At 40.7% G+C, this 27425-nt stretch overlaps 1 protein-coding gene across 2 annotated transcripts in view; it reads left to right on the plus strand.

The window, feature by feature from the left end:
• Window positions 1-27425, plus strand: part of IGF2BP3 (insulin like growth factor 2 mRNA binding protein 3) — a 163770-nt gene that overhangs the window by 73161 nt on the left and 63184 nt on the right. For both annotated transcript variants that reach the window (XM_074945782.1, XM_074945784.1), the window contains exons 4-5: window positions 16399-16450; window positions 16550-16613. In XM_074945782.1, coding sequence (XP_074801883.1) covers window positions 16399-16450; window positions 16550-16613 — 116 coding nt within the window. The remainder of the gene's footprint in view (window positions 1-16398; window positions 16451-16549; window positions 16614-27425) is intronic.

Raw genomic sequence — 27425 nt, forward strand, 5'->3', positions numbered from 1 at the left:
GTATTGACAGGGGGAGGGAGGGAGGCTGCAGTTGCTTCTGTGATGTATTGTAGGACTGAAAAGCCTCTAAAATTTTTGATTCCCTCATGTTTTGCCCATCTCTAGTCTTAATGTACTGTTCCTGTAGGGGAGTTATTGACTGCAGTCCATAGGGACTATTGTTACAGAAAGGTAAGAAATATCATTTTAGCAGAGAGATTCTTCAGAAATGTTAGTGAAACAAAACCTTTCAATCCATTTATCTGAATGCTTGCAGTTTCTATTTCAAGACTATTGGACTAAAAACGAACACACAGCCAAAGCATTCTAAAAAGAAAGCTCCTTCCCGCACCCACCCCATCAAAAAGGAATACATGTTGGAATGGAACTTTGAGTTACAAAGTACTCAGATGTTTGCAAAAGAGTGTCTTTATTATTTGAGGGACTCCCCAACTTTCTCTTCAGTTGGCAAAACCTGATGAGTTGAGCAGAACCAATTATTTAATCAAATGAAAACTTGGCAATAAACATAAGGCCCAAAAGGAGAGGTTTAGTCAGTCTTTACCCTTTCTCTCTTCAAAACTAACATGAACTTCAGTGCTTGTGAAAAGTGACAGATCCTCTGTTTCCAGGGCTGCAAATCTATCTAGCCACTAAAATGTCATTGCCTCCGTCTTGTTCCAGTGGGATTGTTTTTGTGGATGGGAAAGTAGTCTAGACTCCATGTTCATTAAATACTTATAGTTTTCAGATGTTTGAAGGTTTTTGCACATTATTGTAAAGTGAGAGAAGCTTATTAGTGAAAACCATTAACAAATACATCTCTACGCAATCACAATTACATTATATTCTGTAAAACTGTGAATGATTAAACATAAGTAGAAACAGGCATTTATTTTATTTCTAAAGTTAAGTTAGAGTGTGTAAATTTATTTTGATTTCAGCTTTCATTCTCAAATTGCAGCAATAAGCAGGTTAACTATTTCTCAAACAGTTTGGAATGATTTAAATTTTTGAATAATTTGTAGTCTGTAGGCTGTTTGCAAGTACTTTGTATTGAATTATTGGTTGTTTTTGACTGGATACTCAGGTCAAATGGTATTTGGGTAGTGTAACTCTTGGAATCAATTTTCTGATGCGAAGATACTTGCATTTATAAATTCAGAAGTTGCTTTACTGTGACTGTTCTGTACTTCACTTAAATTTTGATCCCACAGACATTCATGTCAATGAATATATTGGCCAGAATACCTGCATTTTCAGCCCATACTTTAAATCCTTACGCATTTTGAGGTAAAATGGAGTAATACAGTTTGAAAATTGTGTCATTCCATTGAACTCTGGTTTGTCTTAAGTTACTTTTTTGATATCTCATTGATATCATTTTGACGTCTCCGCACTGGTTCCTTTGGTACTCTTGTTTTAAAATTTGAATATTTTTTGTCTTAGGTTTCAGCAGCAGCCCCAAGAAAAATATCTACTCGAGATCTAGGATTGTCTGGCATATAGATAATTAGGATCTTTCTTTAACCGTAAAAAAAATAGTTCTAATACCCATTTACAATCGCAGTAGGTTAACCTACAAAGGAACACGTTTATCGGTAGCCAGAGCTACGGATGCTCTTGGGGATAGCTTTTTTTTTCCTTCTGTATCCCAAAAGTATTTTCTAGTCAAAAGTACTTCCACTATTCCAGAGGGTCAGGTTTTCTTCCATTTGAAGACTTCATGCCAGCAGTGGATATTTTGTTTTTGTTTTCAAGGCCCTTGTCTCTGCTTTACTACAAACAGGCTTGTTCTTATTGCAGAAGACCTTTTTATAATTTGTTTCTGGTTCAATCTGTTCTCCCAGCTCAAAATACTTCCAAGTACATGATTCACTTGTGCTAAAGGTGTTGGTCTTAATACAGCTTTTCTGATGGGAGTTACACTGAAATTCTGTTCAACAGCAGGATTGAATGCTTTGCTTCCCTACCCCATCTTCTTCCTTCTCTCTCTTGGGGTTTAAACCATAATCATAATCCCCACAACAGAGAATCCTAGAATATCAGGGTTGGAAGGAACCTCAGGATACATTTTATTTTTTCCTACCCAATCAGCTGGGAGTAGTTGGATGGGTACAGAACTTCTCTTCTCCAGCCATGAGGTTTGGAGTATAGACTGGACAACTAACAGACCTGTCCCACATGGCAGCACACACTACTACCAGTAGTGCTGCTTGTTGCCGCAGTGACAGGCAGGTTATCAAAGTCGGCAAAAATGGTAGGTTGGGTACAAGTGATCATAACTTGATTACATTTATAATGTTCGAACAGAGTAAAGTCCAGACCAATAATCTATATACACTTGGTGCTTTAAAAAAGGTTATTTTTGTAAAGCTGAAAACGATTGAGTCAGATAAGCTGGGAGGAAGAGTTTAATCAGAAAAATGTGAATGAGAAGTGGGAATTGTTTAAGAACACTTTCCTAGATGCCCAAAAAGTCACAACCCTACAATCAAGGAAGACAGCCATCTTGGTTAAAAAACAACCTGATGTGGAGGGGTAGTGAAGGCAGCTATATAAATAATACATAACACACGAATGAAAGGGGAAGTTGGTAGTGAGTATATATCAGAAGCTAGGAACTGTAGAAAAATTTTAAGGGAAGCAAAGGGACCAAAAAAAAAAATAAAAAAAATCTGTGGCTAGCAAAATTAAGGACAATGAGAATTTTTATATTGGGAACAAAAAGAATCCTAACAATGGTATTGGTCCAATACAAAATGGAAATGGTAGAATTATCAATAATAATGCAGAAAAGGTAGAACCATTCAATAAATATTTATTTAAAAACAGAGTATGTAATCTTGTTATATGATGATGATAACACTTGTTCCACTCCACTAGTAGCTGAAGAGAATTTTATACAGCAGCTAATACAGTTAGGCATTTTTAAATCAGAAGGTCCAGATAACTTGCATCCAAGAGTTTTTAAAGAGCTGGTTTGAGAGCACTCCAGACCACTAATGATGGTTTTCAGTATGTCTCAGAACATTGGGGAGGTTCTGGAAGAAAGCTAACATGGCAAAATTTAGAAAGGATAAAGGAGATGACCTGGGTAATTATAGGCGTGTCCATCTGACATTGATCCTTGGCAAGAAGATGGAGCTGCTGATATAGGACTTGATTAATAAAAAATTAATGGAGGGTAATATAATTAATCCAAATCAACATCAGTTTATGAAAATAGATCCTGCCAAACTAACATATCTTTTATTGATGAGATTACACATTTTGTTGATTAAAAGTAATAGTGTTGATCTATTATATTTAGACTTCTGTAAGGTATTTCACTGGGTACCACATAACATTTTGACTTAAACTAGAAAGATATAAAATTAATGTAGCTATCTTTTAATCCATTTGATGTGTGCCAGCTGATGAGTCTCAAAATGTCATTGTGACTCAGGAATAGTCACTGAGCAGGTGTGTTTCTGCTGAGTCCCCACAGGAATCTGTTCTTGGCCCTATGCTGTGCAACATTTTTTTGAATGCCCTGGAAGAGAACAGTAATCACTGATAAAGTTTGCAGATGACTCAAAAATTGGTGGAGTGGTAGATAATAAAGAGGACAGGTGATTGATAACAGAGAAATCTGGATCTCTTGGTAAGCTTGGCTCAAGCAAACAATATGCATTTTAATGTAGCTAAATGTATAAACCCAGAAACAAAGAATTTAAGATGTACTTTCCAAACTCTATGTTGGGAAGCAGCAACTCTGAAAAAGATTTTGGGGTCATAGTGGATAATCTGCTGAACAGGAGCTCCCAGTGCGATGTGTGGCCAAAAGGACTAATGTGATCCTTGGATGCATGAACAGGGGAATCTTAAGTACAAGTAGAGCAGTTATTTTACCTCGGTATTTGGCACTGGTGCAATCCCTGCTGAAATACTGTATCCAGTTCTGGGGTCTATAGTTGAAGAAAGATGTTGATAAATTGGAGAGGATTCGGAGAAGAGCCATGAGAATAATTAAAGGATTAGAAAACATGCCTTACAGCGATAGACTTGAGGAGCACAATTTATTTAGTGCAACAGAGTTAAGGAGAGACTTGATTAGTCTATATAAGTACCTACATGGGGAACAAATATTTGATAATGGGCTCTTCCATCTAGCAGAGAATGGTATAACATGCTCCAGTAGCTGGAATTTGAAGCTAGACAAATTCAGACTGGAAGTAAGGCATAAATTTATAAATAGTGAGAGTAAATTAACCATTGGAACAACTTACCAAGGGTGTGGTAGATTCTCCATCACTGGTAATTTTTAAATCAAGATTGGATGTTTTTCTAAAAGATGTTCTCTAGGAATCATTCGGGGGAAATTCTATGACCTGTGTTAATACAGAAGGTCAGACTAGATGTTCACTATGGTCCCTTATGGCCTGAGAATCTATGAATAAGTAATTTTACTAGACGTTTTATTTTCCTTAAGTCCTAGTAAAAGTGAAACACAAACTGAAGTTAAACCCTTGGGTTTGTGATTTTAAAAATATTTACTTAGTGACCCAATGTGTGTGTGTGCGGGGGGGGCGGGGGGGAGAGTTGGAGTCTCCTATCGAACTCTAGCAGCCATTAAGGGACGAGAGCAAGGAGCCCAGATTCCATGGTGAGCAGTTGGGCAATGCGTTGCTCAGTCAAAGTAAGAATAATGCTGCAGTAGTTCCATTGATGTTAGAGCTCCAGGCTGGGGGTAGGGGGAGAAACTATCTCTCTCTCTCTCTCTCTCTCGACTTTTTCAGACCCAGCTTCCTAACAATGACTGCTGCAGTCACAGAGGCTGTACACTGCCACTTCTCCTCCCCCCATAGTGATAGTCCCGCACTATGCACTGAATGTGAGGCGCCCACCCTCCCCAGGTCCCAGAGGCTCCATGCTTTAAGGACGGACAGGAAGTGAAAGTGCACTTTACCCATATGTATCTCTGTTGTCTCTGCTGATTTGCTCCAGTCATGTGCTTGAGCTCCGTACCTGAGACCATAGAGACTGAGTGGTGGTTGGTGGAGCATCTCAGCCCCAGTTCCTTATTAAGGCTCTTTGTTTTCTGGGAATTCATGCTCCTGAATGGGAGCCTGAGAGAGCACTTGGACTGGGAGGCTCCTGGGGAGAACAGACAGGAAGCATGGGCGAGTGGATAGGGTTTTCCAAATGCAAAAACGGGACGCTTGCAGGAGCCCTGCCACGCTCAATGGCCCTGCCTCCTGCTCCTCCTCTTCCCTGCTAAGGCCCTACCCCCTGGCCAGACCGGAAGCCGGAGCCACCCCAAGAACCTGGAGGCTGTGGGGTGTGCCTCCCAGGGCAGGTGGAGAGTCCGGGGCTCCAGGGCACCCCACAGCAGCCTGGGCTCCATAGGTGGCTCTTACTACTGCCCATCTCTGGGGCATTAGGGGGAAGAGGAGGAGGGGGTGGGGCCTTGTGGCGAGGGGGACTAAAGCCCACCTCAGCTCCCCTTCCTCTCAGAAGAGGCTGGTACTGCTCCTGAGCCTTAGGCAGGCACAGAGTGGCGCTGCAGGAAATCTGGGACAAATGCTGTCCTGGCGTCATTCAGCCCGAGACTTGAAATACACATTTTGATTCTGTTCCACCCAATTAGGGATGGGTGGTCCCCCAAGATAGGATGCTGGACTGGGCCTTGAGAGACCTGGGGTGAGTTGCCGTGGAGGTGACCCAGAGCCTGCCTGTGACTTTGAGCAAGACACTCAATGTGGCTCTTACCTCCACTGTCCATCTGTAAAACGGGGATAATACTTTCTGACCAGGTGCTGTGAGGATAAAATCCACAAATGATTGTGGGGTGCTCGGATACTGGGTGATGAGCCAGTACCTGGACAGTCAGTTCTGTATGTACTGTAGCTTTGCACTACGGAAATGGGCAAACACAAAAGTCACTTGTGGAACCTCAGTGGATCGATTATTCCGAATGAGTCCTTTCCACCTGGTATAATACTCACCTGGTAAGTCACTCTCTAATGCTTATTTTTCCAATGTATCTTATGCCCAATCACACTGCATCTCCCTGAGCTGTAAATCAGGAAGGAAACCATGTACTCTCCATTTGGGAGATAAGCAGCTATCTGGAGGCCAAACATTCTCTAAACATCTGGCTAGACCTTAGCAATGCTTTCCATTGGGAGGGCAGCTTGTGAGTGAATGGAAAAAATGGATATTTTTGCAACCATGGCTGTCTCACTCAGCTAACAGTTTTTGCCATTGTGTGCCTAAAAGCCTCTGGATACCTTAAATAAGACATGTATAAAGTCAAAATTGATATGTAAATACCCAAGCAAAAGATAAATCCAGTGCAGGAAGGAGAAATTTCCTCCCTTGCAATAAACCAGATTTGAAATTGACACACAGTAGAAAGAATACTAGAATGGTGCTGTGGCAGATGTTCTTAGGGAGACACAGAATATCTAAATTGAAGTAATATTTTTGATCTGAAATATGCTCACATATCTTTATACTATAAAACTAGAGCAGGTCAAAATTTCAGGTTGATGAAAAATGGCTTTTTAAAATGGGAATTTTGTATTTCTTGACATTTTAAAGTTTTTGACAAACTGAAAATCAAAACCAAAAATTTTTTTTTTTCAGAAACTTCCATGGAAAAAGTTAGATAAACAAAATTTGGTGTTTTAAAAAAAATTGGGGCGGGGGGGGGAATACGTAACATTTTCTGACCTGCTTTATATAGTGTTGAAAAGAGACCTGAGATTTGCCAAACTGGATCAAAGCAGCATTCTGTCTAAACCCTTGTCCTGTCTCTGACACTGACCAATGTTGAATGCCGCCTCCCTAGGAAGATGTTAAAATGTGATTCAATTACATAGCACTGTTAGGTGCTTTATTGGTAGTTTAAGTACAGCTATGTCAATAATGCAGAAAATACACATTTCATCACTCTAACAAACCCCCACAGAATTTGCCACCTCCCCCACACTTTGCACATTCTCTCACTAGGACAGCATAATTTGGGCAGTAGGAGTAGCACATTTAGCATTGGATCCTAATGTTACATCTAGTTACATGTTGATATCTACAAGGATGAGGTGGTGGGAGCAGTAAATAGAGTTTGCACTTGGATTCTGTTCTTCCTCATGAGATCAGATGGATAGATGTGACTTTCCAGTCATACTAATGCTTTCCACAACAGCCCAGCGACCCAGCTGTCAGGTGATAACTCCTTTACCTGGACATACTTATCAAAAGTTAGAGACTAACAAATTTATTAGACCGTAAGCTTATTTATTAGATTAAATAATTTATTAAATTTGTTAGTTTCTAAGGTGCCACAGGTACTCCTGTTCTTTTTGTAGATACAGACTAACACGGCTGCTACTCTGAAACTTATCAAAACTTGGAGAAAGAGGTTCTGGGAAAATTGCTTCACCTTTAAAATAAACAAACACATTTGTGGGTTGTTGTTTTTTTTTTTTTTTTTAAAGTAGGGTCCTGTCTGTGCTGCAATATTTTATGGTGAGTTCTTCTTAATCCCAGATGGTAATCTATTTGTGCACTGAATCATAGACATTGATAGCTGAAGGGGCGGGGAATTGACTATAAAGTAACACATATCCTGAGGCATTTAGCTGGACAGATCGTACATTGGATAAACACGTATTTGCCTGGGTTTGTTTTAAATTAGCTTTCTTTTACTGTAGATAAAGGGTAAATGGAGCTGCCAATTTGGCCATCTGTACATCTCTTGTTCATTTGCTTTTAAATATCAATTTTAGACCTTTTAATCTCCATGTTATCTGTGAAAATTTCAATTTGTATCAGCATAGTGTGGATTGGGTCACTACTTTTAAAAAAAATATCTAAACTTACCTTTCTGTCTTGCTTCTAACTGTTTTGGTTTTCACCAACCCCCCCTCCCCCCCCCGACTGTGGTATCTAATCAAGGATATTCTTAAGCAGCTTCCATGCTGATGAATGGGTTTTAATTTCCTGCTTTTATTCTCCACACTACATCTAAGGTGTTAATGCTTTTCTTAAAAAAACCAAACAAACCAAAAAACCCCAACAATCCAGCAACCAACAATCCAGCAAGTTAACTTAAGTGCCTGTACACAAATGCAAGAAGCCTGGGAAACAAGCAGGGAGAACTGGAAGTCCTGGCACAGTCAAGGAATTATGATGTGATTGGAATAACAGAGACTTGGTGGGATAACTTGCATGACTGGAGTATTGTCTTGGATGGATATAAACTGTTCAGGAAGGACAGCAGGGCAGAAGAGGTGGGGGAGTTGCATTGTATGTAAGAGAGCAGTATGACTGCTCAGAGCTCAAGTATGAAACTGCAGAAAAACCTGAGAGTCTCTGGATTAAGTTTAGATGTGTGAGCAACAAGGGTGATGTTGTGATGGAAGTCTGCTCTCTAGACCACCAGACCAGGGGAATGAGGTGGACAAGGATTTCTTCCGGCAACTAACAGAAGTTACTAGCTCGCAGGCTCTGGTTCTCATGGGGGACTTCAGTCACCCCGATATCTACTGGGAGAGCAATACAGCAATGCACAGACAATCCAGGAAGTTTTTGGAAAGCGCAGGGGACAACTTCCTGGTGCAAGTGCTGGAAGAACCAACTAGGGGCAGAGCTCTTCTTGACCGGCTGCTCACAAACAGGGAAGAATTAGTAGGGGAAGCAAAAGTGGATGGGAACCTGGGAGGCAGTGACCATGAGATGGTCAAGTTCAGGTTCCTGACACAAGGAAGAAAGGAGAGCAGCAGAATACGGACCCTGGACTTAAGAAAAGCAGACTTTGATTCCCTCAGGGAACTGATGGGCAGGATCCCTTGGGAGAATAACATGAAGGGGAAAGGAGTCCAGGAGAGCTGGCTGTTGCAGGAACAAACCATCCCGATGTGTAGAAAGACTAGCTGGCTGGCAGGCAACCATCTTGGCTTAACAGTGAAATCCTTGCTGATCCTAAACACGAAAAAGAAGCTTATAAGAAGTGGAAGATTGGACAAATGACCAGGGAGGAGTATAAAAATATTGCTCGGGCATGCAGGAGTGAAATCAAGAAGGCCAAATCACACTTGGAGTTGCAGCTAGCAAGGGATGTTAAGAGTAACAAGAAGGGTTTCTTTAGGTATGTTAGCAACAACAAGAAGAAGGTCAAGGAAAGTGTGGGCCCCTTACTGAATGAGGGAGGCAACTTAGTGACGAGGATGTGGAGAAAGCTAATGTACTCAATGCTTTTTTTGCCTCTGTCTTCACAAATAAGGTCAGCTCCCAGACTACTGCAGTGGGCAGCACAGCATGGGGAGAAGGTGACCAGCCCTCTGTGGAGAAAAAAGTGGTTCAGGACTATTTAGGAAAGTTGGATGAGCACAAGTCCATGGGGCCGGATGCGCTGCATCCGAGAGTACTGAAGGAGTTCGCTGATGTGATTCCAGAGCCATTGGTCATTATCTCATGGCCATCGGGGAAGGTCCCAGATGATTGGAAAAAGGCTAATTTAGTGCCCTTCTTTAAAAAAGGGAAGGAGGAGGATCCGGGGAACTACAGGCCAGTCAGCCTCATCTCAGTCCCTGGAAAAATCATGGAGCGGTCCTCAAGGAATCAATTCTGAAGCACTTAGAGGAGAGGAAAGTGATCAGGAAGAGTCAGCATGGATTCACAAAGGGCAAGTCATTCCTGACTAACCTAATTGCCTTCTATGACGAGATAACTGGCTCTGTGGATGAGGGGAAAGCAGTGGATGTGTTATTCCTTGACTTTAGCAAAGCTTTTGATACGGTCTCCGACAGTATTCTTGCCAGCAAGTTTAAAGAAGTATGGGCTGGATGAATGGACTATAAGATGGATAGAAAGCTGGCTAGATCATCGGGCTCAATGGGTAGTGATCAATGGCTCCATGTCTAGTTGGCAGTCGATATCAAGCGGAGTGCCCAAAGGTTCGGTTCTGGGGCCAGTTTTGTTCAATATCTTCATTAACGATCTGGAGGATGGCATGGATTGCACCCTCAGCAAGTTTGCAGATGACACTAAACTGGGAGGAGTGCTAGATACGCTGGAAGGTAGGGATAGGATACAGAGGGACCTAGACTAATTAGAGGATTGGGTCAAAAGAACTCTGATGAGGTTCAACAAGGACAAGTGTAGATTCTTGCACTTAGGACGGAATCCCATGCACTAGTACAGACTAGGGACCAAATGGCTAGGCAGCAGTTCTGCAGAAAAGGACCTAGGGGTTACAGTGGACGAGAAGCTGGATATGAGTCAACAGTGTGCCCTTGTTGCCCAGAAGGCTAATGGCATTTTGGGCTGTATAAGTAGAAGCATTGCGAGCAAATGGAGGGACGTGATCGTTCCCCTCTATTCAGTATTGGTGAGGCCTCATCTGGAGTAGTGTCCAGTTTTGGGCCCCACACTACAAGAAGGATGAGGAAAAATTGGAAAGAGTCCAGAAGAGGGCAACAAAAATGATTAGGGGGCTGGAGCACAAGATTTATGAGGAGAGGCTGAGGGAACAGGGATTATTTAGTCTGCAGACGAGAAGAATGTGGGGGGGATTTGATAGCTGCTTTCAACTACCTGAAAGGGGGTTCCAAAGAGGATGGATCTAGACTTTTCTCATTGGTACCAGATGACAGAACAAGGAGTAATGGTCTCAAGTTGCAGTAGAGGCGGTTTAGGTTGGATATTAGGAAAAACTTTTTCACGAGGAGGGTGGTGAAGCATTGGAATGGTTTACCTAGGGAGGTGGTGGAATCTCCATCCTTAGAGGTTTTTAAGGTCAGGCTTGACAACGCCCTGACTGGGATGATTTAGTTGGGGATTGGTTCTGCTTTGAGCAGGGGGTTGGACTAGATGATCTCCTGAGGTCCCTTTCAACCCTGATATTCTATGATTCTCTGATTCTAACCTAAAACCCTGCAAAGGTTGTATTATAGGACTACCTCTCGTTTATAATCTCCCTTTGAAGATAAAAAGAAAAGGAGTACTTGTGGCACCTTAGAGACTAACCAATTTATTTGAGCATGAGCTTTCGTGAGCTACAGCTCACTTCATCGAATGCATACTGTGGAAGCTGCAGAAGACATTATATACACACAGAGACCATGAAACAATACCTCCTCCCACCCCACTCTCCTGCTGGTAATAGCTTATCTAAAGTGATCATCAAGTTGGGCCATTTCCAGCACAAATCCAGGTTTTCTCACCCTCCGCCCCCCCCCCCCCCCACAAACTCACTCTCCTGCTGGTAATAGCCCATCCAAAGTGTATTGTTTCATGGTCTCTGTGTGTATATAATGTCTTCTGCAGCTTCCACAGTATGCATCCGATGAAGTGAGCTGTAGCTCACGAAAGCTCATGCTCAAATAAATTGGTTAGTCTCTAAGGTGCCACAAGTACTCCTTTTTGCGAATACAGACTAACACGGCTGTTACTCTGAAACCTTTGAAGATACTGACTTTTTATATGATGGCTATCGTTTGTTACTAAGGCTTTGTCTGCACTTAAGTTTTGCCCATATAGCTATGCTGGAAAAGTCCTCCTAGATAGTCTCAGTTATAGTGCCAAAAGCACTTATTTACCACTATAACTTTGGCCACACTAGGCCTTTTTCAAAAGAGCTGTGTTTTAGAAGTTAAAAAAAACAAACATTCAGAGCCCTGACTGACATTACTGTGCCAGCAGAACAGAAGTGTAGACCTGGCCTTAGGGGCTGAAGTGTGTTTAACTTGAGCCAGTCTCTCCCTCACCTGTTTGTCTTCCCTTCCTCCCCAATCACCACCTCTTTCTCGCCTCACCAGCTTTCATTGTCAACTCCTTTTTCAAAGACACATTACAAACAGCTTCATTTTCCCCCTGATTGTTTTAAAAATCTCCTGGAATGTTTACAAAGTGTTTGGGAAGTTCCCTGGCTGAATTCTAACTCAGACTAGATGATCACAATGATCCCTTTTGACCCTTGGAATCCCTCTATCTATTAAGAGCCTGCAACCAAAAAAATAAAAAATCCCCACATGGTCATACTGTATGACCCTCATCTTCCTTTCATCTGTGCTGACCTCATTGTTTGCCATTTTGGTTGTGTTGTAAGCACGTTTGTTAACAAATTCATGAAAGACATTTGGACAAATTAATCTAGTTGCTCTACGTGAGAAGAAAAGAATTCAGAAGTTAATGTTAGAATTCAACTCATTGGTGGAAGAAATATGGTGTGGCTCTTTAATCCTCTTTTGCTTGTGGTCTTGACATCTTGAGGCTGATTTGCCTTGCCGTACCACAATACAAGGCCGAGAGCTAGAGCAATAAGAATTGTGTGAAATACCATGTTGCTCTGAAAGTGCCCAGTCCTATGTTCAGCTGAACAATTTAGTTAGTTAGAAGTAGAATCCTTTGAATGAAGAAATAGGCAAAACCTGCATGGGAAATGAAATATTTGTAAACTGTAAATTTGAGTTACACTGCTACTCAAGAGTGACGTTTTCTTGTCGAGCAGCCTATAAAGCAGTTATGATTGGGGCTCAGTTGGTGTATGGTAACAGTATTTATAATGAAGCTGGAGTTGGCTTTAGAGTCTGATGAATGAAAGCCCACAGTATAAGGCTTCAGCTTTTTGTGAGAGAGACATCTGTGCTATAACAAGAGAGGGAGACCCAGTTTAGACACATGCTGGAACTAGGGCTTTAGGAAAAGGAATGACTTTTTCTTTTAGCTTAGATTAAATATTTATACAAATGAACTTTTCTTTTCTGCCGCTCATCAGAATTGCGGCTGCACCACCAACTTGGCTTTGAATTTTGTTCTGATTGCCCAACAAGGCTGTACATGGAGAGAGTGTTGCAGAAGAGCAGCTTAAACAAAACATGTTTGTTTTACATCAGAACTAGAGGCTTTGGGTTTTAGGGATGAAAATTAAGGGGGGGGAGGGAGAAGGTAAGGCAAAACAGAGTGGGAAGTAAATCTGGAAGAGGAAGGATGGGAATAGAAACTAGAGTTGATATAAAAACATATGAAGGGAAAACAAAACAAAGATGAGCGAAAAGTACAAGAGTGGAGTATTGTTTTGGAGAGAATTGTCGTAAAGGGGCTGCTTCTCTCTTTCAGCGCATGCGCACACACACACACACACACACACACACACACACACCACCACCCCCAACAGCTGCTATTATTTTTTTCTAATACAGTTAAATACAATTTGATTAGGTGTTAATCTTTCAGTGTTAAGCAGCAAGACATTAAGGATGATTGAGACTGAGATGGCCAAAAAAATAAAGGTTTATAATGAAGACAGTGCTATCATGATGGCATGTTTCTTTGACCCAAAAAGATTACTACTGTTTTCCTGAAAGGATGTTAGATCTTCTTCCAGTCCTTTGAGGGAACTTCTTAAATCTGTTTGGTAAAGCAATTCTTTTGAGAAAAAGGGAACTCAAGTTACTTGAGTGTGTTCAAACCACAACTGACTTTGTCCCTGTTTGTGGCAGCACAGAAGGGAAACAGGGATGAGTGGTGGTAAAGAGGAACCTGGGTGAAGAGGGTGGGATGCTGAATGTGCAGGATGGGTATCTTTATTAATCAGAAAAGTGTTGTGTGTTTCAGATGTGACTTCTTAGAATGAATAAGAAGCTCCTGTTGCGTGGGGTTTTTTTTGTTTTTTTTTTTTGTTTTTTTTTAGTGTTGTGTAGGCAACATTCTGAAAAAAATGAAAGAGGAGTTTTTGGTTTTTCCCCTGAAGAATGCAGTATCAGTTATGTGCTGTTAGAATGAAATAAATTAACTATAACTCTGAAACATCATTTTCCCCATCTCCTTCAGAGCTTTCCTTCCCCTCAAAAGCTGGTGGCATTTTCTGAATTGTGGTGTATATTTAAAAATCTTTGGGACAGGACACAAATTTAATACACACACCTATAACCAGTTTACAAAATATTGGAGAAATTTTATTCTGCAAAGCTGTACAGAACACTGGGAATTTCAGTCCTGTTCTTATAACAAATGGTTAAAATAAAAACAAAAATTCAAATGTAAGATGTTGCTGTTTTGGACCTGGGTGAACTTGACTTGGCTGATCGTTACAGAGTTTAATTGTAACTTTAAATGTAAACTTGTGAAAAAACAGAATAGTACTATAAAAAAATGTAACTATCAAGTCAGTAAAAAGAAAAGGAGTACTTGTGGCACCTTAGAGACTAACAGATTTATCTGAGCATAAGCTTTCATGAGCTACAGCTCACTTCATCGGATGCATTGAATGCACTGAATGCATCCGATGAAGTGACCTGTAGCTCACGAAAGCTTATGCTCAAATAAATTTGTTAGTCTCTAAGGTGCCACAAGTACTCCTTTTCTTTTTGTGAATACAGACTAACACGGCTGCTACTCTGAAATCTATCAAGTCAGTGACACTGCAGTGGTGTTGATGTAATATAGAAATGAAATTGCCTTATCAGACAGTGGACTTTCTAGTCTACTATCCTATCACAAGAAAAACACTTAGAGGGTTTTTGAAGCAAGGGCCTGCTTTGCTTTTGCATTTTGTACAGTGCCTAGTACAGTGGGACACTGAAGCTAATGGGTGCTCTGGATATTCCACTTATTTCTAATGTGGCAAAGTTATTGCATAAATTATCTAGGAGAGAAGTTTCTCTAATCCCAGGCAGAGAGTGAGTAGCTGGTTTGTGTCCTAAAGCATGTCGTCAGAAAATCCCATGACTCTTTCACATTTACTCTAGTTAGTTAGTTAGTTAGTTTCCATATATATATTTCCTATATAAACGTCAGATCCCTTTTTTAACCCTCCTGAAGTCTTAGCATCAGTGATACCTAGTAGTAGTGTGTTTGTATTGAAAAAAAGTTAGTGTGAATCAGTTTTAAATTTTGGAACTTCACATGGGTTTCAGAGAATTCTCCAATTTCTACAGGATTGTCCCAAAAGGAGCTTGCTTAAATTAAATACACAGATTAAACAAATTTCTAGTCGTATGAAGGAAGAGTTTAAACTTTTAACTATTGTGTAATAGACCAAGTGCTGTCAGAAAACTCTTTAATGGTTTCTAAATGAAGTAGAAGGGAAAATACTGCGGTTCAAGGTGGTGCTTCGTGACTAAATTTGGGGAACTCTGTACTGCCATTTATGTGTCTGGCTAGAAAAGTTACATTTCAAGTGTCTGCATACATTTCCTATGTAATAAATGTCAGAGGAAGGAATGAACTGCAGTTCAATTCAGAATTCTTTTTTACTTTGTACTAAATGTCTAAAGTACATCAGTACATATTTTTCTTGGTACACTTTTAATTTCTCATTGAAACATACCATGTTTTGAAGTCTTTTTTATTTTATTTTAAAGACCAGTTATTTTGCATGTTTTCTTAGTTGTGGTTGTTAGAGGTTTATAGGAATTGTGAGCTGTGCTGTTCTGATGCATGTGGATTTTTTCTTCATACCACATGGTTTTCCTCCCCTCATCAGTATTATGCTACATATTTTTCATTAAGTGACTTTGTAGAGAAAATGGTGTATGTGACACCTCATAGGTTGCAGATTTAGTTTGTGTTGCTCAATGTGAATTGTAGACTGCTTAGGCATTGCTTTAATACCTTAACAGGACTTATGACTTGAGATAAAATGTTAAAATCTGATTAACTATAATAATGTGATTGCTTGCCTATACCAGTTACTGCTGTACAGTTGTTTCTATTATTCAACAAATTCTTAATGGGAAGAAAATTAAATTTTAAAACAATTTAGGTTTAGGAAGAGGTTAAAGGATTTTGATATGGAGGAAAATGGGATGAAAACTGAGACTTTTAACTTTACCAAATATATTTGAAAACTGACTCTGACTGGAATATTTTATATTTTCTCACCCTTTTCTAAAATTATGACAATATTTTCCATTATGATTATAGAGAAGGTGATTGCTCGAAATTAAACTTTAGTTATTAGACAAGGAGCTAATTGGAATTGTGGTGGTTCTGCTTAATCTTTCTCCATACCTGTTTCTCCTCCTGCCCTTCTTCCAAAATACAAGGCTGCCATGACTTCTACATGGTTGTCAAGTGATTGCTGCTTCTGGGTCATCCATGGCTTGTCTACATGGGGAATTTGACCAGAATAGTTATTGCAGAATAGCTTATTATTTTTGTCAATCTCCTCATGTAGATGAGAGTTCAGGAAAAACCAAATATGAGATTTCAGATGCAGATCTTGAAGTTGGGAGGGTTGGAAGAAAGGAACAAACTGCATGCACCCTTCCATGAATATCTTCCATCCACAAGCCCAAAGTGGGAAGTTCTTTTGAATATTATGCATTCTACAATTTACAAGTTCTAGTGTATAGTGTAAAGACAGGTGGTGCCGTTTTGTCAAGTAATTTTGAAACTCAAATTTGTAACTTCTTTTCCCTTTGATAGGTGCTGGATAGTTTGTTAGCTCAATATGGAACAGTGGAGAACTGTGAGCAAGGTACACACGCTCTAAACTCAAATTGCTTTCAGATTTATAGAGGGTGAAGTGAGTGGGAAGTGAACTTAATTTTTTCTTCTGTTGCATTTTCCCCTCTAGTGAACACTGACACAGAGACTGCAGTAGTAAATGTAACATATGCCAATAAGGACCAGGCTAGACAGTAAGTATATTTTTGTTCACTTTGTTTTTATAGTTTAACTCATAAATCTGAACTCAGCGTATCTTGCTGTAAAGTAGTATGTATATTTTTGCTTCTGTTCAGTTACACCTCAGGAAAGCTTCTCCTCTTTACCTCAATTTGCTGTCAGTTGTACACCAACTTTCTCTCCTGCTTTTTTTAATATTTGAAACCCTGAAGACATGTAAATTCAGAATTGGGTAAAATTATTTACCACAAATCTCTCTTAGGAACTGATCAAAATCTCACTGACTCCAATAAATACCCTCATTTTCTGGCAGTGGGCTTGGTATCAGGCTTGTAAAAACATTGCTAAAAACCTAGAGGCCTGGTTTTGCCCTTGCATTTTCATTACTTCCTGAGGGTATACGCTCTCCTGATTTTTGCTAATTTTGGTTAAAATCTCCCCTGTTTTGTCAGTTGGAAAGTTGCTGCCGCTTTTAAATAAATGCGTAACTTGAAATGATCCATTTGCCTTATTCTGATTATATGAATTATTCTGTCTTTTTTTAACTTAGCATCCATTGCCTGTTGATTTATTTGCTTGTATCTACAGTTTTTGGCATCTTTTAATCCACAGCTATCATATTTTAATCTTAAATTTTTTTTTATAATTTCACTTACTGGAGAGGAGAAGATTGCCTTTGTATTAACATTTTGTATTACGTTAGGCATATTAATGAATGTATAATTTTGCCTTTCCAAGATGGATGAGGGAGTGTCTTTCTTGAGACATCTCAGATATTCCGTTTTTGGATCGGGGGCATAGGCATGCTCTTTCACTCTCTGCTCTTAACCACAACAGTACAAAAAACATACAGAAATGTTGGACTCTTTTTACTTTGAAATTCCTGCCACCTTGTGGCTAACTGTAAGCAGCAGTTGAGATGCACTCTTACTTCTTACAGTACATAGTGATATATTTGCACCAACCCATAATTCAGTAATTCCATTTTGCTCCTCAGAATTTAAGTGTTTCTGCTAATTAATGCAGTCTAAACTAATTTCACTTGTGGAACATGTGACATAAGCAGTTTTCCTTTAAGAGGAAGTGCATCAGGGATGCAGAGATTGAGTTGCTCCTCAAATTTGCTGTTTTAATTTTCTTTTCTTTTCAAAACTTCCATGTTTTAGGAGTCCATCTTGCCTTGAAATTCTGTCTTAATGATTTTGTAGTAAAATTTGTGAATGTTTAGCACCAAAAGAATAAAAGATATTGGACCCACATTTAAACTTTGTCATGTGACAGAGCATGGCTTTGAGAATATTAGAACAAAGTGTCTCTGAAAAGACCCCATGGAATTGTATAATCCATGTTTTGGATCTAGAAATTGTGACATGACTTCTTGAATGTTTCATGTCTGTTGCTAACCTTAGAGGTGGGTGCAGCAACTGTCAACTGTCTTGTTGCTACTGTACTGCTATATATATTCCTTATTAAAATACAGTTTTTAAAGTTAATCACAAATAGACACAATGATAAGACAGCCAGTCACTGGTCCATTGGGAACAAACTTTGTTATGCATGGGGAGAGGAAAACAAATAATTGAATATTGGATGCAACTTTTGAATAATGAAGGGTTGTGTGGAATTTGTAGTACACTCTAGCATAGCTGTCAGTACTTGTATTGGGTAGAAACCTAATGAACAGATGGATGTAGAGAATATGTGTTGTGGATGTTAAAATGTGGACTCGCAGGTTACAAAGGGCAAGTTATGGTTCCTGATAGAAAGTGTGGTTAGGCCTTTAACTATGGTTGGGTAGTTGAATATGAACTCTCATCTTTTAGAGACCACAAACCGGAGAGGTAGCCAGGTGCGTGTGTATATATATTTAAAAAGAAAAGCTCTGTGAGGCCTCTGTCATGAAAATTAACTGTTGAAAGGGTACACATGGCTTTTCTCTTTTATTGACTGATGTTGAGTTTCAGTTGTCTGGATTTCGAGGCACAGGTGAAGTTTGCTACTTGAAACAAGTTCAAGTGGTAAGTAATGGCTATAAAATTAATGAGCTCTGATTTCACTAAGATAGCGGTGGTCAGTCTGGACATGAATGAGAACTGGGCTTTATGAATCTGCTTATGGACAATTGGGACTCAACAACTGATATTGGTTTCATATTTAGGATATGTTTAGGATTAATAAAGCTCTAAGATTGCAGACTGCTTTGAGCAGAGACCATGTCTTCATGTGTATTTATAGAGTGCTTCTAACTGTGGGGCCTTGATCCTGATTGGGGCATCTGGGGGCTACTGCAATGCAACTAAATATAAAGCTAGCATTTAGTAGGGTTGGTTTACAAGCTATGGCTGATAGTAACATATAAAGCTGGCCACATCTCAGCTGCAGCACCATTTGCTTAAGCAGTAGTTGAATTTTATAGTGTATTGCCTTGTTGAAGTATGCATTAGCAGAAATATATAACAGCATGTGTGTTGGTAATGCTGTAATACAAGACTGAGATGATATTAAACCTGTTTGCAGTTGTTTGGAATCTTGAAAAGCATTATTGTTTTGAAATAAAACGTCTTTGTTTTAGTTCAGAAATGAACTTCCGACGCTGCATTTTGTGTCATCAAAACATGGGGGAAATTGCCAAGTTAGTTTTCTTCAGGTTGTGATCAAACAGCTCAGACGTGTATGCCTTGGTGTTCTTTGTATTTAATGTTGGCCTGCAGTCAGTGCTGAAAAAGGGCTGGTGCCTTTTTTTTTATGCCAGAAGAAAACTCTCTTTCAAGAAAGACAATGTTTTGAACTTTGAAAATAGTAGACTGAATAAATGCAGGACGTCAAATTCTGGATACAAGAGTGGATAGGGCTGCTGTCAGGGGGCTCGTTCCTCCTTTGCTGTGTGCTCCCTGCGAGCTGTTTTGGGTGGGCCATTGCTGTTCATTCCTAAAGGTGGTGTCATTTGGAGTCCCACAGCATTCCATCTAGTCTCCTCTCTTGTTCCATGTTTATTTGGAACAGTTGATGAGGATGCATGAGCTGTCCCTCAGCTCTGTATCCAGCTCAGCCTTTTTAGCCAGTGCTGTCAAATGTTTAGCTAGTATCTGGGTGAGACGGGGGGGCATGGATGAGTTAGCGAGTGGAGATGATACTTGCATTCTAAGGGAAGCATTCAGAAGACAGGCTGAGCCATTCTGTCTGCCCTTCTGATTGAGGATTTGTCTGTTACTGATGTCGAATCCTCACTGGCTGTTACAGTGTAGCAGTAGTGACCAGAAATGAGGGGTGGTCCCTGTCTCTCCCCTCCTCTCCCCCCACACCTCCCAGTCTTCATCTGGCTAGAAAATTCTGACTGTTCCTTTAAGATGCTGCAAGCCTAGCTACTGTGATTGTGGTGTTTGCCATCTCAAGACAGGAGTCCTGTAACATATTGTAGCTGGGGCTACACATCTTAAATCAATCCAGATACTGATACGGAATGCTGCATCCCTCTTCAACAGCATATCTCAGTGGGAGCATATGAGCCCAGTGCTCCGTGACTTGCATTGTCGGCTTATTGATTTCAGGGTAGAGTTGAAGGGAATGATTTTGACCTACTGTATAAGCCCCTAAGTGGCTTCGGACCTGCCTATTGAGAGATTACCTCTCCTTGTGCCATATTGACAAACTCACAATCAACATAGGCCCTGGAGCCCATCTGTGTAACAGAGGAGCTGCCGGCAGGTCATTTACCGCAAGGGGCATTCAACTTCAAAACCCTACTCTTATCATTTTCCCTCCTTGGTCTAAAATAACCCACATTTGTTGACCCCCCCAAGTCATGTTACAGAATCCATCTCTTTACCCAGACTTTTGCGAGAGAGGGTCAATTTATGGGTGAATGTTTGGGGGTGAAGGGAGGGGAAAGGGTATTGTTTGGATCTGGTTTTATTGTGGTTGATTATTTTGTTTGGCTTGGGGATGAATATCTGCTGGCTCTATTTTTGAACTGACTATATTTTAATTTTTGGCTACAGTGCCTAGACCTTAAGGATGTATGCCTTTTCAGATCTAGTATAGCCTGATAAGTATTAACATCTGAAAGCTGTACTGAAGTATGTTTGTTTTATGAGACATGTGTATGCATTAGAATACACTGTTATGATCCTGGGCAGTATATAGTGCAAAGAAACCATACCTTTTTAATGCCTGGTACGCATCTGAAACATTTTGTGTTATTTCATAAATTCTTGATCATGTATAAAATACTGTTGCAATACGTGCTGCAAGGGGGCAGTTGCTATGGGAACCAAACACTGAAAATCCTGAGTTTTGTGCAGTTACAGTCTGTTATATTTCTATTGTGGTTTTATGTTGTTTTTTAATGTTGAAAACTACTTATGAAAGAAATACAGGTATTTAAATGTAGAAGACTATAATTATACAAAAGAAATGCTGCCATCAAAGACCTTCATGCAAATGTGTCCACTGGAAAAATTTTCTAGTATTGTAGACACGGGTTGGGCTTGGGAGTGATATACCTTGCCCACCTAGTCTTGAGTGCCAACAGAACACCAGTGAATAACTGGTTAACCATAAGACATGGAACCTTAAAGGGGAAGGTAGTGTGTTTAGCAGTTAAGACTATTGTTCAGCCTACCACAGCATGAGAGGGACAGAGTGACAGACACACTTGCCTGGAGAGCTGATGAGAAGACCATAACAAGACCTGCTGCTCTTGATTTGAAACCAAGAACTTACATGAAAACATGATATACTTAATATTTCTTTCATTCTAATGCAGGAAGCCATTTATTTCTGAGTGAGTTAACTGGTTTTATGTCTAACAGGTTATGATCAGTGGCCACCGCCCTCTTCTACACATCCTGTTTTAGTACCAATCTCTGATAAAATATTTGTACTGTGAGCATCCTGTCCAGCTGATCACGCCTTCCCACTCTTGCAGTTGACTGGCATAGAGGTGTTTGTTTATTTTTTTTTAACTTAGCAGACTGAATTAAACAAAATTTGGGGTGTAACCTCCTGGTATTAACAGGTTCAGTGCTCTCTATTTAACTCTTGTCTCTCATCCGCTCCTTTATCTCCACCAAGCCACTTTTATTTTTTTTCACATCTGGGTAGTAGATAGTTTGTAGGTCAGAGTTTGGCAGGCACAAGTGGTGCCTCCTGATACAAGTTCTTCACCAGCCTTCCATTAAACAAGTCCTTCATGTTAACTATGCAGAGTCTCATGAAATTTGAGCTGAGGATGAGTAAGTAGCATTTGTCCTGTATGATCACCTCATTTTTGCTCTATTGAGTTGGTGTATTGAAATGGGTTGCAAAGAACAGGAAACATTTTCACCCATCAGATTTTTTTTATCCTTTGTTCCCTTCCATCTGCAAACATTATTATTTCCTATTTGCTTTGGCTGGAAGGAGCTTCTAGTGGGATTGACATACCACTTATTTCCATCCTGATACCATTGAGATCAACAAAGGTGCTAGAATCCCCTTGTTGTACATGAGTGGGAGCTTCTGAAGTGTAGTTTTCTTCCTCACTTGCTCCACTGAAGCCTGGATTAGTTAACCTTCTGGTCACGCTGCAAGAGCCATCTTTTCTCCCAAGGATTTGGGAAGGAGGTGGTTGAAGAATACAGAGATGTGCTAGCTGTTGTGGTTTGGTGTTTAAATTGTGGGGCAATTCATTGGCTCTGAGAGGAGCAGCTTTATTACAGAAGTGGGTTTAAAATGAACTTCAGTGGTCTGTTAGGGCTTCCAGAGCGTGGGATGGCCACTGACTGTAGTTTTAATTAGTAAAAATAAGTAAATCTAGTCCAGTAGTACACTTCTTCTCACTCTAGCCCCTACTCATCTTTTAAGTTTATTTCACCCCCCCACCTCCGTTTCCAATTCTCACTACTTTCTTTGTATTTAAGCTATGTTATTGACTTAATGAAATCGCTGCAATAAGTTCTGATCTATATATTTATTAGAAAAATCCTGCTTACATTGCACTGAAAACACACAGGGCTGCGCAGTCATTGCTGTGTCATGTACAGTGTGTAGAAGTGATCTATATGCCGCTGAGATGCGGGCAGAAATATTTCCTTACACATATGTAAGAAAGCTATGCACTGGTTTGGTGTAGGGTTGCTCATAACAGTGCTGGGATTCTGTCATAAAGCTTTTTTCTTGAAGCATTTTGTTTGAGGGTTAGAAGGAGACAGTGCGGGAATTTGGCAAACAAATGTAGGAAGGATTAAGGCATGGGGGAGGGAGAGAGATCAGCAATGGGCCTACCTCCACCTTTTAAAAATTACATATTTTCCACTCAATCCCCTCTTTATCTTTTTATTAAGCACAAAATATATAAAAACTTTAAGGTTGCAAAGTCAAAGCACTCAGAAGTTGGGAAATGTCAGAATTAAAGTTGCCTGTGCAATCTTAATTTGGCCACTTGTGCGTTATGATACAGTCTTTAATTCCATGATCACATGTTGCCCTTTTTTGCAGGACACCTGCCTCATTCAATGCAGAGGATGGATGGTAGTCAATTAATGACAGCTAGTCAATGTGTGGCCTGTGCCTTATTTACTGCACACTATTCAAACCCCAGAATTACTAATTTCCTCATTGACTTTTCTATGGCAGTCTTCACTGTATAGCTTCCTGATGCTTCCCAAATATTAATTTATTTTCATAACATCCTGTGAGGTCAGGGGTGTGTGGTATCCCTGTTTTACAGATAGGGATCTGAGGCAGAGAGAGATCAAGGTTAAAAGTATCCACTAATATTGGGTGCTCAATCTGAGACTCCTAGGGCCAGGTCAGATGGCTTCCTCCATGCTGCTTGCCCCAGCAGGGAGGTGTTGAGGAGCACAGGAGAGAAAGTCTCTCTACTCTCAGTTCGGGTGCGTGGACCTGCCTGGCATGGCCTATAGCAGCCCAAAACTGCAAATGCAGGGAAAGTCCTGCTCTGCTCCAGACTGGAACATGCTCAGTGCAAATGGAATCTTTGAGGAATTTAGCTGCTAAAATCCACTGCCCTGTCTACACTTAAAAATCAGATCAACCTAGCTACGTCTCTCAGGACTGTGAAAAACTTAATGCCCTGAGCACTGTAGTTAGGTTGTCCTAATGCCTGGTATAAATGCACCTCAGCTGCAGAACAATTCTTGTGTTGCCTCTCGGAGAGATGAATTAATTACATAGACCGAAAAACCCCTTCTGTCAGTGTAAGAAGCATCAGTGGTTCTCAGACTTCATTGCACTGTGACCCCCTTTGGACAACAAAAATTACTACATGACCTATAGTGGGGGTGGGGGGCTGAACCTGAGCCCGGCTGCCCAGGATGAAACCCTCAGGCATCAGATTCAGCCCAGGGTAGCAGGCCTCAGGCTTTGGTTTCAGCAAGTCTAACACTGGCCCTGGTGACCCCATTTAAATGGGGTCATGACCCACTTTGGGGTCCTGACCCACTGTTCGAGAACCGCTGAATCTACATTATGGCACTACAGTGGTACAGTTGCAGTGGCTGTAGTGTGCACATGCCCTAAATATTTACTGCTCATGTGTGAACTGGGGTTTTCTTGGTCTTACGGCCCTGCTCTAAAGAATGAAGGCACGAGAGCTTTTCAAAGAAAAGGTTGCCAGAATTTGTAACATGGACAAAATTATGCATTTTTCTGTAGTCTTGTTCTCAAACTGTTCTGGCTGAAGTCTTAAAATTTTTTTCCAGGCTAGTATCTGCCTCATGTGTATAAAAATCAACATGAGGCAGACATGAGCATGGAAATCTTCAACCCAAATGGATAAAGTTTGGCAAAGTTACAAACAACTGAAAACAGGGTCTTATAATGGGAAGTGTCAGAAAACCTTAATAATAGGCAGCACTGCCAGCCCCACCTATGTCATAGCAATAAACCCTCCCCACAAATAAATGTAACATTTTTCCAAGCAAAGCTAAAATTAGTGAACAGATATTTACAGCATTATGCAGGGCACTCTGGTTTCTCCTAGTTTCAGTACATCTCCCAGTTCATCCACATTGCTGACTTTTTCTGCTGTAAATTGTCTCATGGTGTTGAAGTCCAAAAGAATCCTGCTCTCAGAAAGATTTTCTATTCCAGGGCAATCCTGGGCTATTTAATAATAATAAATTTTTTTAAAATGATCTTTCATTTCCCTGGAAGTAACACTGTCATGGAAAGAGTATACTGGGGACACTTTCTACCTATGTGCTATCCCTGAAACTCATTTGACAGGCACCTTTGGTGGTTAAGGTTAGTGTGTTCCTCCCCTCCTTTAATGGGAAAGGAACAACGCTGTCATACTTGCCCCACAAAGTAGGTTTGTTTTTCAGTGTCCAGGGTCTTTCCTACACTAGGAAAGAACATTGCATTGATAACACATTAACACAAAGCTAAACAGAACATAGTACTTGGTGTAGACAACGAACATTTCTACACTAGGAGCACTATAGCAGCATTGTGGCGTAAACACTTGATATAGTGACAGGAGGGGGTTTTCCATTGCTGTAGCAAATACACCCTCTCAAGAGGTGATAGCTAGTTTAAAGAATTCTTCCATCAGTCTAGCACTGTATGTGCTGGGGCTTAGGTCAGCTTAACTATGTCTCTCAGGTGTGAATTTTTCACACCTCTGAGTGATATAGCTAGATTGATCTATGTTTTATGAATAGACCAGGCTGAGGACTGTTTATTTTAAAAACGTCAGCTGGTTTTGGCTGACCTGAGATGGACTAAACTGTTTTGTATTATGGGTAACTGGGAAACAAAATGGCAGATGAAATTCAACACTGATAAGTGCAAAGTACGGCACATGGGAAAACATAATCCCAACTACACGCATATAATGGTTTCTAAATTAGCTGTCACTGCTCACAAAAGAGATCTTGGGGTCACTGTGGGTAGTTCTCTGAGAACTTCAGCTCACCGTGCAGCAGCACTCAAAAAGGGTAACAGTATGCTGGGAACTATTAGGAAAAGGGTAGAAAATAAGTCTGAAAATATCATAATGCCACTATATAAATCCATGGTGCACCCACACCTTGAATACTGTGTCTAGTTCTGGTTGTGCCATCTCAAAAAGGATATAGTAGAACTGGAAAAGGTTCAGAGGAGCGCAATAAAAATGATCCAGGGTATGGAATGGGCTCCCTATGAGGAGAGACTAAAAAGATTAGGGCTGTTCAGTTTAGAAAAGAGCTGACTAAGGGATGATATGACCGAGATCTATAAAATCATGAATGGTGTGGAAAAAGTGCATAGAGAAGTGTTGTTTATCCTTCCCCACAATACAAAAAAAACAGGGGTCACCCAAAGAAATTAATATGCAGCAGATTTAAAGCAAAGAAGTACTTTTTCATGCAGTGCACAATTAACCTATGGAACTTGTTGCCATGGAATGTTAAGATGGGCAGAAGTATAACTGGGTTCAAAAAAGAACTAGGTATGTTAACGGAGGATAAGTCCATCAATGACTGTTATCCAAGATCAGGGATGCAACCCCATGCCCAGGGTGACCCTAAACTTTGACTGCCAGAAGCTGGGAGAGCAAGATGGGGTAAATCCCTCCAACTGCCCTGTTCTGGACACTCCCCCTGACGCTCTGGTAATGGCCACTGTTGTTAGAGACAGGATCCTGGGTTAGATGGACCATTGGTCTGACCCAGTATGGCCGTTCTTATGTTCTTTATGTTAAATGCACGTTTTATAACAGTGTTACTTCCAAGAGTAGATGAGACTTGGTGAAGGGAGCTCCACGCCATGCTCTGCCTCTTATATGGGGCAGAGGAGGAATGCTGTTGTAATTGCTCTGTTCCTCCTTCTGCCCCAAAACAATGAGAATGAGGAGGAAAGTGGGAATTAGTGGAGCTTAATGGGAGAGGCTTGGTGTTAATTAGTGGGTCCCTCCAAGGGGGAAAGTTCCCTTTAAAATATATATATATATATATATATCCAGCTAGCTATTAGTATTTAAAACACCATTTAGCAACTAGTGCAAATGCATTTCAACACCTTTCTATTGTGTCAGAGGGCTGCTTTGTAACCTATGCTCCTGACCAAGTGAATTTCTTCCACTAATTTTCTAACAAGGTTACAACATAATTGGTTGATATGATTGTAAAGGTGTTAAGCTCTCTAAAATAGGTGCTGAGTGGTATTTCAAATCCTGTTAGCTTGCTGTGTTTTAAAAAGCGGTTGGATGGGGTGGTGGGGGGCTCTAAGGGGCGGGGGGATCTGGGGCCCCTCAGGGAACAGAGGGGTTGGATGGGGCTGGAGGCCCCGGGCGGCAGTCAGGGGGCGAGAAGCGGGGGTCGGATGGGGGCGAGGGCCGGGCCATGCCTTGCTGTTTGAGGAACTTTTTGTCTGAAGGTTAGTCTACACTGCAAAGGCTTTGCCAGTATAGCTCTGTTAGTACAGCTAGTACTGGCAAAGCCTCAAGCATAGACTTGGCTTGTACTGGCAGAAAGAGCTAATTTGCCAGTGTAGTTAAACCACCTGCCTGATATAAGATATACCAGCAAAAGGAGACAAGGCTAATGCCATTCTGGGAGGTGGTGTCAAAGTGTAGGCTGTGTGTACACTAGGGGGCTGTACTGACACAGCCATGTGGGCTTAGGCTCCAGAGTGTAGACATACCCTCAGACTTGGCAAGAGCATATTTGTAACTTCGTGCATAGTGCTGTCTCTGTATAATTGTATATCATGGATCTTGGGTTGTATAAGGCTTGATCTACATTTAAAAATGCAGTCGACATAAGTGTGGCACCCAGGAGTGTGAAAAATCCACACTTCTGAACACCGGAGCTGTGCTAGCCTGAGTCCTATGTAGACGC

This window comes from Natator depressus, chromosome 2 (genome assembly GCF_965152275.1).
Source record: "Natator depressus isolate rNatDep1 chromosome 2, rNatDep2.hap1, whole genome shotgun sequence".
NCBI classification, from domain to species: domain Eukaryota; kingdom Metazoa; phylum Chordata; order Testudines; family Cheloniidae; genus Natator; species Natator depressus.